We start from the raw sequence: 13058 nt of genomic DNA, 5'->3' as shown, positions 1-13058 counted from the left end.
TATCACTCCTCAATTAAATGACGCCTTTCTGTGTCCCTTTCAAAAGGATGATATATATGATGTTGTTTTGTTACAGGATCTCAGTCCCCCAAGTCAACTGGATTTGACGGTATTCCTATGGAGTTTTATGTTCAATTTTGGCCACTCATTGGTGACACCTTAACGTCAATGGTAAATGAAGTGATAGGGGAAGTCTCGCTTCCTGCTCTTTTTCAGGAAGGTAAACCTGTCCTCCTCCGGAAATCCACAGGTCGACCTGCGATTGATTCCCTCCATCCTATTACTCTCCTAAACTTCGATTATAAAATTGTCGCTTGATCAATTAATATCCATCTCTCTAAGCTGCTCGATACCATTATTGCTGCCCACCAAAGCTGTGTCCCTGGACGAATAATATTAACTTCTGTTCTCGAATGTCATGATGTAATTTCGGTGGCGGCTGCCACTAATATCCCAGGGGCTTTGTTTTTTCTTGATTTCCAAAAAGTGTTTGACCATGTCTGCCATGATTTTTAAATGAGAATTCTCACCGATGTCGGCTTTAATAATGATGCTCGACAGGTCTTAACTCGTCTTCTTACTGGTATCAGTGTCTTGGTGATTGTGAATGGTCACCCTACCCCCTGGATATCGATCCCACGGGGTTTACCCCAGGGAAGCCCCTTATCCATGTCACTCTTTGTCTTGGTCTTAGAGCCCATACTTCGCTGCCTTGTCATGAATTTATATGGCTGGACTATATAGGGGGAATTTTTTCGGTCCATGCATACGCCGATGACGTCATGGTTTTAGTATGACATGTCGAGGTCATACCGAGGCTTAAGGATACCTTGGATTCATTTTGTCACCTTACTGATGATCGCATTAATGATTGTAAATGCATGTTCCTACCATTGAGAGGCTTTGATCATGTCGTCATTCTTTGGGCAATGGTCATCAATCACCATAGAACCTTAGGGAACTTAGTGGATCGCAATCCGATCAGAGTGGCGACACTAAATGGCGTGAGTTCGTGTTCATGGGGTGATCCTTGAACATGAATGCCGTTCCCTTAGCCTCCTTCACAAGGTACGGGTTTTAGAGACCTATGTTTTCAGTAAAGTATATTACGTTGCACAGGTCTTCCCGCTTCCCGCAACGATGCCCCACAGACTGAAACAGCTATTTGGTCGATTCCTGTGGCGCCGCCGTATCTTTTGTGTCTGATATGAAGTCGTGGCCAGGCCTCAAAAGCTCGGAGGACTGGGTTGTTCCGATATCAAAGTGAAGACATCCATCTTATTTACCTGCCGCAATGATTTAACCTGTATGCGGGCTCCACATTCAGTTACCTCTCGTTTACTTTCCCGCCTCCGGCCGGTCAGTCTGACCCCTCCTGTTGATGTTGGATGGATTAATCCTAAATTGCGGCACATTCGTGAATACGTTCTAATTATCGGTATCCTAGGTGCTGATATACTTTCTATGACGCATATTACTACCAACATGTTATCACCCCTTTGGGGTGCACCATGTTCCCCTTCTTTTGTTGAACTTGCTTCCCCATCAACATCTTGGAAAATGGTCTGGTCTCATCTTAGTCTTCCTATATTGCCAATGGAGATTGCTTCAACTTGGTATAAGGTCATTCACTGTCTGATACCTACTGGTGATCGACTTCTTTGTACTGGCCTTTGTCCGACTGATCAGTGTGAGGAATGTCATCAAACTGACACCTTACTTCACAGGCTTGTTGCTTGTGGATGGGGTCACTGGGTCTGGGTCCGCTGTCAATTAGCTTCCCTTACTCGAGGGCCTGAAATCGCTTTCCCAGATGACATTTTCCTACATCCGGACATATACTTTTTTTCCTCAGATGAAAACAAACATTATTGTCTGGCTCTTGGCTTACTATGTTCACTATGTCGTTGAAGGTGGGAATGACCCAGATCCCCATGTTTTTCACCATTATCTGATGACTGCGCATTGGAAATGGCAGCGGTTACCATGATACTGAACGCCTTTTGCAAATATGCTTTTTCTTGTGTTTAACCATCAGGGTGTTGGTTAAGTTCCCCTGTGATCCCTGTTTCTTCCCTGAGCTTGAGTCCCCTCCTTGTAGCTTTGTTTTGTCAGTTTTTCTCTTCCACATGTATTAAAAAAAAAAAATTGACAATAAGGGTGCGATAATGGGTTAGTTTTCCTGTTCAGAATTTAATAATAGTTTGTACTTGAACTAATTTGTTGATTTTCTTTTTGCAGTTGATATTAAATGATGTCTCATTTTCATGAAAATACCAAGTAAACCTGATAAAAAAAAATAAAAATAAAAGGTAATGTGCATGCCTCCCATGCAGCAGGCCCGGTTTACATTCCCAGCCGGGTTGGAAATTTTCTCCTCCCATAGACTGGGTGTTGAGTTGTCCTCATAATCCTTTCATCCACATCATCAGCACATGAGTTGCCCAATGTGGTATCGACTGAAATAAGGCTCGCACTCGGTGGCCTAACTTGCCTGGATGGGACCTCCCGGTCAGCAATGCCATACAATCATTTTATTTTTTCTGTTGAAAAACCATCATATTCAGAAGAATTACAGATTGAACATCCTAATTCTTGAGAGTTTTATTTCTGAAGTCTGTCAGTAGTGGATATATTGCCTGGCAAGGTAAATCCAGACTAGCTGTATTTAGTTTATTTATAACTATAATGTTTGCTGTGGCTATGGTGACATTGCCACTCAGTACTGAGACCAACAATTTTAACAGGTGATCATTTCTGCTACAGGGATTGTAAGGAACCCGAATTTCACTTACCTCATTTTTTAAAATAAAATATCTTATTAAATATCTTTCTGTGTCGTATTTGCTTAATTCTCAGATTCTCGTGTTTTTTTTTTTACATATGTAACGTGAATGTCTTTCAATTTTTCATAACAAACTGTATGTATTTGCAATACTAGTCGTAAATGAAATAACCTCTCTATTACAGACTACTCTCTGACAATATTAGAGAAGGAACGTTGCCGCTCACCATATAGTGGAGATGTTGAGTTGCGATAGGCATAACAAAAAGATTCACACAATTATAGCTTTCTGCCATTAAGGACTAGGGTGTTGTGGAGGTTGGATGGGTGATTGAACACTACTTTAGGAGGGGTGGGAAGTATCCTGGATAGGATGTCCCTCATTTCAGGGCATAATGATAAGTAATCAAAGCCCTGCTGAAGGATGTAGTTCAGTTGTTGCAGCCCGGAGCAGTACTGGGTAACAAAGTGGACACTCCACAGCAGCTGGTTCTTGGGGGTGGTGGGAGGATTGAGGGTGTGAGGGGAAATGGCATGGGAGATGGGTTTGCCGACTAGGTCTGGGGCATGGTGCCCATCTGCGACAGCCTCGGTAAGACCCTCAGCATTCTGAGCAAGGGAGTTCTTATCACTGCAAATCTGTCACCTCACCAGACCTAGTCCATAAACAGATCTCCCTTACCATTTTCCCTCATATCCCCAATCCTCCCACTGCTCCCAAGAACCAGCCACAATGGCGTGTCTCCTTTGTCACCCAGTACTACCCCAGAATTGAACAACTGAATTACATCCTTCACCAGGGCTTTGATTACCTATCATCATGCCCTGAAATGAGGGACATCCTACCTGAGATATTTCCCACCCCTCCTCAAGTGGTGTTCCATTGCCCAACCAAACTGCACAACGTCGTATTCCATCTCTACTCCAATCCCAATCCCAGCACCTTGCCACAAGGATCATAACCCTATGGAAGACCCAGGTGCAAGATCTGCCCAGTCCACCCACCCAGCACTTTCTATTCCAGTCCTGACACAGGTTTATCCTACCCCATCAGGGACCAGGCCACCTGTGAAAGCAGCCATGTCATTTGCCAGCTCTGCTGCAATCATTGCACAGTTTTTTATATTGGTATGACTACCAACCAGCTGTCCACCAGGATGGATGGCCACCGCCAAACTGTGGCCAAGTGCAAAATAGACCACCCTGCGGCACAACAAGCAGCTGAAAATAACATGCCTGATTTCAGCGGTTGCTTAACTACCTAAGCCATCTTGATCCTCCACTCCACCACCAGCTTTTCTGGACTGTGCAGTGGGAGTTATTCATACAACACATTCTCCACTCTCGTAATAGGGTGTTTGACTGTTTACTGGAAATGTATTAAATGATTAATTATGTCATTTTATGGTCATAACATGCTTTTTTTCCTCTTGACTTTCAGTATTCTATTATAAATACAGAAATGAAAAATGCTCCATTCGAGTCGGGTGATGTCTGTGACGGCAATGGCTAGATCTCTGCTCCTCCTGCCATAAAGCTAATACACAGTGATATCTTGTTTTAGAATTTACATTTCGGAAAAACATTTACTAATGGTGTGTAGGTCCACACTGTACAAATACATCCATAAATACTCTTGAAAAATTGTTTTTGTGTGTTTCAAAAAATGAAAAGGTGAAAAAAAATTGGTTGCACTGTACTGGCAAAGTGCCACCATGATGATGCCCAAGTTCCCTTGCTTAATTAAAAATGTCTTGCACTTTGAAGTTGACATTAATTTATCTTCAAGACGTGCTTTCCCACTATTACAAACAAGGACAGTGTTAGTCAACAAAATTAAACTGTTAGTAAAAATTATTCTTACACGCTCTTAGTTGCACATCACTGGTAGCTCTGTTCGTAGAGCAGTGGACTGTTGAATATTATAAGATGATGTTCATTGGTCGTGGGTTTGAATCTAGGTTGCAATAACAGTGTAACTTATTTATAAAACAAATTGACAGTCCTTTCATATGAAAACCAAATCACAATTATGAAATTTCACCACACCAATTAGAAGTGGAGCATTATTGTGTTTTCCTTGGCATTTACATGCTCTTACATTTACAATGGCTGTTCACACATGTCACACTGAAAAAGATATTTTCTAGTTAATGTGACCAAACATTTTTTACTTTATTAGAAACAATGTTTTTTTTTCTTCGTGCTTTCCAGCTACGATCCTTTTTTTTTTTTTAAGCTTTTGAAGTTTTATCATCTTGCATAAAGATGAAGTAAGTCTGCTTCAGATGCCAACGTTAGGCCCTTAGGGGTTCAACATTCATTTTGCAAAAAAAACTCAATTTCAAGGTGTGCTGAATGCCAATGAGATGCATGGCTGTTGAGGTCTAATAAGTAGTTAGCAGGCAACCTCTGGGAAATCTGCCGCAACTCTGTCGTATAAGGCTTACTCATGCATGCGGGGCTCTGTCTGAGTGTACCCTTATTTGCCTAGCTACTCAGTGAGACCGAGATAGAAACCTTGAAATCTTCTTCTCCTTCCAGCAGGAAGGGTGTACTGCCTGTGAATACTCACACCAATTCACCAAACAGAATGACAGAGGCTATTGCTCCTGACAATTAGTTTGTTGTTAGTAGCGGGGTTAAAGGAGTCATGAACCAGAATGTCATTGTAGTCATCAAGAGGGAGGAGGGGACATTTGAAAAAGTGTCCGTAAAGGATTTGAAGGGCTTTCTGATACACTAAAGTCTATTAAGCAGTTGCAAAATGGTTCCTTGCTGGTCGAGACTAACCATGCAAAGCAGGTGGAACTACTTAGGAAGCCACAAAAATTGTGGAAGTATGATGTTATAGCTGAATTGCATAACTCCCTTAACTCCAGTAAAGGTGTGGTCACATGCCGTGATATTATGGACATCGACATTGCTGAACTCGAAACAAGAATGGGCATCACAGGGGATAATAGATGTGGAACAAAGGACACATAAGAATAACAGAGAAATTGAGAAGACTGCCACCTTCATTGTGACCTTCAATTCTCTGACACTACCTGAACACATCATGGCGAGTTTCCTCTGACTTAGTGTTATGGCCTATGTACCTAATCCTATGCACTGCTTTAAATGCCATTGTTTGATTTATATAAAATTAATAAACATAATTTTTTTAAAATGATGCAATTACAAAACCAGCAATCAAAAAAGCTCTCCATTACGTTTTGCGGCTAAAACTTTGATGAAATTTTTTGGGTGCTCAGCTAATTGGCAGTGACAACTTAGCTGATCACCTGAGAAGATTTCATCATTGGAATGTGCCAAGAAAGCCTGTAATCACACTAAAACTTTGTCTTTCTGGAGTCCTGTTGTGAAACATGTTTCCCCACTTTTCAGTCTTCTTTAGCATGAGTATCTTAATACTACTACAGTTATAAATTTGTTAAACTTAAACTATCGGGTGTGCTGCCACAGCACAAGTGATTCCATCAATTATATTAGAGCCTAATTTATCTGTTTATGTTAACAAGGCAGTTTTATTTGGGGCACCAAGACAGGTGCAGCACACATAAATATCATTTTCTGTTACTCATCTTAGTGGAAGTCAATATTTAAAAGTGTTAGACTTTGACTCTTTATATCAGTAGATACAACTGCTAATAAGGATTTTTTTTAAATATGGTATTTAAAAGGTGCTGACAAATATAACTAGATTTCTTTTTATAACAGGTGCAGTTCACACTGAAATGTGTAGCAGGGTAGTGGAGATAGAACGAGGGATCAACCACACCTTTCACGTTAAATGTGAAAGATCACCTGACAGTGATGAACAGGTGAGCTCTAGAGTGAGCTTCTGAAAGTGTTATATACCAGTATCTGTATACATAAACATTTTACTGTAAAAACTTCTACTTTAAAGATAACCAATATAATAATAATAATAATAATAATAATAATAAGTCTGATAAATTTTTATGAAGCCTCCTAAAAGCTCTGTATATTGTGAGAACTTTTATTCAAGAGGATTTATGCTCTTATTGTTATCATCAAATGTAACTTCTTTTAAACCTTTTCTAGTAGTGTCCTATTTTATGTCTCTTTTGTTGAACCTTCACATTCCTTTCTTCATTCCTCAGTCCACTTGACTCAGCTTTTCTGTTAAGTAATTATTCATAAGAATCTTTTACAGTTTGTTGCTAGGAATTCAGTGTAATATAGATGAAAATAGCTTCTACACCAATGTTGTGCACCTCCATGCCATATTTAATTTCTTGAAGTCAATTATACTGTTTTTTTTTTTTTTTTAGTTTCTTTTCCTATAGTTGAAATTAAACTTTGCTTTTAGAAAAAAAGTAGAACAAGTTTTGCTATCCTGTTCTTTTTACTTTAAGAATTTCTTTTATACTGTATAATGTTCTATCTAAATTTGGAGAGGTCCATAATTTCTAATTTCTTAGATTTTATCAAAAAGAAAGTTTGGTTCAGTATTAGGCAGACTGCTGCATACAAGTGTATTAAAGTGTATTAATCTTGCATAATTCCTCTTACTAACTACATGTTTTATGTAGCAGTTGGTAATGACTGTATTTTTGTCTCTCTATGGCCAACTACTCACTGAAATTATCTAGCACTGCTGTACGTGTTGTGAATGTTCATCAGAGAGGTGTGATATTACCATTCTATTCTTTATATACATAAATGAGCTGATAGAAATGTTGAGCAGCAATCTGTAACTGTCCAGTGATGTCACTGAGGTGTATGGGAAGGTTCATTATTGAGTGACTGTAGGATGATACAAGATTACTTACACAAAATTTCTAGTTGGTGTTATGAATGGCAGCTAGCTCCAAATATCAAAAAATGTTAGTTAATGCAGATGAGTAGGATAAACAAACCTGTAATGTTTAAATACAGCATTAGTAGTTATTAAGTATCAAAATAACATTGCAAAGCAATATGAAATGGAACAGTCACTTAAGGATTGTAGTAGGAAGACAAATGATTCAAATGGCTCTGAGCACTATGGGACTTAACTTCTGAGGTCATCAGTCCCCTAGAACTTAGAGCTACTTAAACCTAACTAACCTAAGGACATCACACACACCCATGCCTGAGGCGGGATTCGAACATGCGACCACAGCGGTTCCAGACTGTAGCGCCTAGAACCGCTCAGCCACCCCCGCTGGAAGGAAGACAAATGGTCAACTTTGGTTTATTGGGAGAATTTTAGGAAAGTGTAGCTCACCTATAATGCAGACCACATACAGACTGTTAGTGTGAGCCATTCTTGAGCACTGTTCAAGTGTTTTGGATCCCAACTCGTAGGGTTTGCAGGAAGGCATCAAAGGAATTCAGAGGCATGCTACTAGATTTGTTACCAGAAGGTTTGATCAACATGTGAGTAACACATAGATGGTTTGTTAACTCGGATGGAAATCTCTGGTGGGAAGACAATGTTCTTTTCATGAAACACTATTGAAAACATCGAGAGATCCAGCATTTAAAGCTGACTGCAGAATCATTCTGCTGCTGCCAACATACATTTTGCATAAGAACCATGAAGATAAGATAAGAAAAATTAGGGCCTGCAGAAGGCATACATATAGTCTTGTTCCACTCACTCTGTTTGTGAATGGAACAGGAAAGGAAATGACTACGGTAGTAGTGGTACAAGGCACCCTCCATCGGACACAATACGTGGCTTGTGGGGTAAGTATTAGATGTAGATATGTGACTGTAGCAACTGTTCCTAGAGATGGAACACTTTCAATATTCTTTTCTTCACTTTTAATGTAAAATTTTTAGATTGATCTGATTCAAAGGTAGACTCATATATGAAGTATGCCATGAAACTATTGTATGTAGTAGGATTACGGTCAGTCATTTGAATCTCATCACTTACAAAAGAGGTTTTATTTTCATTATTGAAATAAATAAATTGATGTTCAGTCTTTGTTGACTAGCACACAGATAGTTCTGGACCATACAGAATTTTAATTTAAATCCTGTAGAGTCTGATAACTTTCCTGCGTTGCTGTTAGCAATGACTAATTCATTAGCACCTAAAGTATTTTCTTTTTTCAGCTTTCCATCATACCCCTAGTTAAAAAATTGATTTTGGTAGTAATTTAATTCTGCTTCTGCCTTCCCATGGTTCTACTAATATTTACAGGTTGAGAGTGTATTATCAGACTTCACTGGCTAATCATTCAGAAATAGTTTTCATCCACAGCGGAAAGGGCGCCTTACTTTATATTACCCCATCATTTTGTCAAAAAACTATTGACATTTGGAGGTGATAATGACAGTTCTTATCACTTCAGTTGGCTTGGCCTCATTAACACCTCTCCCATTCATCTTGGAGCTTATCTGCATTACTGTACATCCTATTACTACTTGCATTATTATTATCATTATTAGCAGTGCTGGTAAGAAACCATTTTTACATTTTTTCACACAAGCAGCTTATCATCCCCCCCCCCCCCCCCCACCTCCCTAGGACATTATTCACCTTTCTGCAGGCTCATGCTAAGATGTTTAAAATAAATCTGAATCTAGTGATCACGGAAATGGACTGCTTTTTTTCTTTTAAAATGAGAACTACACAGACATTCCTCTGTGGCATAAATAAACTTCCTAAGGCTGTATGGAATGTAGTTAATACTGCTGTTGGTAAAATATTGATACATTTATTTTGGTGCATGCCATGTTGCATACAGTAATTCATAGGATAAAAACTTTTCCTGACTGAATATCTCTCTCCGCTGTGGAGTGTGCACTGTTTTGACTAATAAGAGCACTGCACATGAAATGAAAGGTCACAAATCTGTGTCCCACTCCTGCACACAGTTTTAATCTGCCAGGAAATTTTAGATATCTTCTTTGCTGTATCACTAAAGCTCCCTAATACTGTAAATTAAATGTCTGGCAGTTAGCAAATCCCAAAATAGATCCTTTCTAAAACTGAATCAGACTTACAATACTTTTCTAATCTTCCAACATAAGGTCCACAGCTCGTGGACTCGCAGTAGCATTCTCGCTTCCCAAGCATGGCGTCCCCAGTTCGATTCCTGGCGGGGTCAGGGATTTTCACCTGCCCCGAGATGACTGGGTGCTGTTGTGTCGTCTTCATCATTATCATTCATCCCCATTGTTGGAGGAAGGCAACAGCAAACCACCTCCATTAGGACCTTGCCTAGTACGGCTGTGCATGTCTCCCACATCATTCCCTTATGCTCTGTCAAGAAGCATTAGACTTCATTCCCATTTCAAACACAAGACAAATCTCAATACTCACTGCATCTGTCATCTTCAGAGAAGGCATTTCACCTGAATTTGCTGTGGATGGATCTGCTCTGGAAACAAGTTCTTGAGGTTTTCTAAGCAAGATCATGTGAAATGTAATATATTTTTCTTTGATTATGTGCTAGTTAGGAGTTATTGCACTCTGTAGCCAATATAATGTAACTGTACAAATAAAATTTAAAAAAAACTATTTGCCAAGTGGTGACGGAACACACACATAAAAGAAGGTTATACTTATGCAAGTTTTGGAGCCAGTGGCTCCTTCTTCCAGCAGAAGGGTTGAAGGGGAAAGAAGAGGAGTGAAGGAAAAGAACTGGAGAAGTTTAGGAAACTGGACAGATTTTGGTCAAGTCACCCAGAACTGTGGGTCAGAGGAGACCTACCAGAAAGGATGAGAAGGAAAGACTCTTTCCTGTGCCAACCTTTTCGTGGGTCACTTGAAAGAGCTTTCCTGGCATCCATAAGCCTTCAGCAACTGGTTTGGTTTGGATACATTGATGACATCTTTGCCATATGGATTCATGGTGAAGCTGACCTGTTTAAATTTCTGAAATCTTTAAATACCTTCACCTAATTAAGTTTCATATGGTTCTATTCTGAATCCCATGTCACTTTCCTTGATGTTAATCTCGTCCTCACTGAAAGCCAGCTACACATTTCTGTCCACATTAAACCTACTAATATTCAGCAGTACTTACATTTTGACAGTTGCCTTCCTTTCCATGTCAAATGTTCCCTCCCATACAGTCTTCTCATTCATTGCAATTGTATTTGTTCAGCAATACACCACCATTCTCACCTCAGTCTTCATAATTACCACACCAGCCTAGTTCAAAAGCAGATTTCCTTGGCCATCACATCCAATACTGGTACTGCTGATCTCTCCAAAAAACAACTTCAGAGCACACTACTTGTCACTCAGTATTATACTGGTCTTCAATGTGAAAAAGGAGTCTTTCCTTCTCATCCTGTCGGTAACACTACCCTGATCCGCAGTTCTGGTTTTCTGAAATCTACCACCTTTTCCTAAACCTCTGCAGCCCTTTTCCTTCACCCCTCTTCCTTCCCCTCAGTCCTTCTGCTGGAAGGAGCCATTGGCTCTGAAAGCCTGCATAAGTATAACCTTGTTTTATGTGTGTGTTCTCCTGTTGCCACTTGGTGAGTAGTTTTTTATCTGTCCAATTACAATATGTGTCATAAAATGATTACACTTTCTTAACAGTCACACAAGAGTGTCCATTTCTTTCTTTTTGTGCAATTGATGTCTCTTGTTCGACTGACCACAGTGGATCCCATACAAATTGTCAGTATGCAAGTATAAGCTGTATAAGAATTTTACATTGAATATCTTCTTTAAACAAACTGCAGATTCCTGTTTTCTACCAACACATTGCCTTTTGCTTTACCTGAAATTGGGCCTACATTTCAACTCACGTATCCACACACTGTATTCCAAAATACTTGCAATTGATTAATTCATTCTGAAATTTAGCTCCTGTCACTTGTACTGTGTTAGAAATAGTTGCACAATTTATAACAGTCTCAAATGCCATAAAAGTAGAAGTGTTAAAGCAGAAGAACGGCACACCCCCATTCAATCAGCATAATTCCAGACAGTTTTATCCACTTACAAATAGAACCATATATTTTAATGGGTCTTAACTATTTCAGATTATATTCCCCTGTGAAGCTAGGCAATCAGTTTTAACACTTTACAGTGTCAGGTCTTATAAAAAATAATGCCAGTGGTAAACTTCTATTCAAATTATTCATATTAAATGTATTATCTTAAGGACTAGTCAAGACCAGAATTTGTTACATTAAATGGGACTGAACTGTTGTGTTGACAACGAACCATAAGTTCCTTACAATAAATAAGCATCAACACATGTGCACGAGATGTGTGTAATGATTACTAACTAAAAATAGTGTAACTGCATTGATATACTGTTTGCAGAATCCTAAAATTTGAACTGAAGCAGAACGTGTTACAAAGTAATATTTTGATCCACAGGTTCTAGCAGGCAGTCCTTTAATATGTGAAGGTATTCTGTCTGGAATTGCAGTGCACTCTGAAGGGGAAGATGTCCACTTTGTTGCAGTAACTCCATATGCAATGTGGATACTACAAAACACTTGATGCGTATTTTGGATGTTATTATGTTATTGCTATTTCTGTGATACTATTTTCATTCCATTGTATTTTGTAAATATTTCTGTTATTCATATTATTGCTGATAAAAACGATTACTACTGTACTCTCTGTGATTGAATATTGTGACCAAACATGTTGGTGGTGCTTAAAGATGTACAATAAAACAATAACTTAATATTATCTGCATAACCAATTGTATTAGTGTTACGGAATTCCCGAACTCTTCCTATCCCTAATAATCACAAATATCAAACAAGTGAGTCAGGAAAATTGTAGAAAATTACTACTTATTCACTTTCAGTAATTTCTGCTGCATATTTCACATTAATTTTGTGGAAACTGTTATTCACAAGATGAAACACAAACACAATGAAACATATGGTTTCCACTTTGCCTGTTATAGCCATAATATTGTAACATTTGGAATGAATCTCTCCCTCTGGACTGAAATGTCTGCAGGGATAAACTTTATTGGATAGCAGTGATGATCTGGAACTAAATAGAATTAGAATAGCATTCCAGTGTTTGGGTACAACTAAGTTTCTTACTTGTGCTGCCTTGATTAATCAACTCCTACTTGAACTGGCTTACAGCTAGCTGAGTAATTTATAATGATCACTCTTACCAGACACTAAAAATGAAGAACCTATAAAAACATGAACATTTTAAGGGAATGAATAGTTCATTTCAGAACTGGAAATAGGGCACTTATTTCAACTTAGAAAAGGGGGAAAGTAACAGAGGTTGCAGGGGGTGGCCTGTCATTCAGTACCATAAGCCAGCCAACAAATACATACAAAACACTCAGCTTATAATAGA

The 13058-nt window shown here is 39.0% G+C and overlaps 1 protein-coding gene across 1 annotated transcript in view; it reads left to right on the top strand.

Annotated features, from left to right (window-relative positions):
* Positions 1–12377, top strand: part of LOC126236079 (uncharacterized) — a 126893-nt gene extending 114516 nt beyond the window's left edge. The window contains exons 7-8 of the mRNA XM_049945143.1: positions 6509–6612; positions 12099–12377. Coding sequence (XP_049801100.1) covers positions 6509–6612; positions 12099–12224 — 230 coding nt within the window. The 3' untranslated portion in view covers positions 12225–12377. The remainder of the gene's footprint in view (positions 1–6508; positions 6613–12098) is intronic.
* Positions 12378–13058: the final 681 nt, after the last annotated feature.

Source organism: Schistocerca nitens, chromosome 1, assembly GCF_023898315.1.
Source record: "Schistocerca nitens isolate TAMUIC-IGC-003100 chromosome 1, iqSchNite1.1, whole genome shotgun sequence".
NCBI lineage: Eukaryota > Metazoa > Arthropoda > Insecta > Orthoptera > Acrididae > Schistocerca > Schistocerca nitens.
The sequence above is the reverse complement of the archived record's forward strand: the minus strand, read 5'-3'. Positions and strand labels throughout refer to the sequence as shown.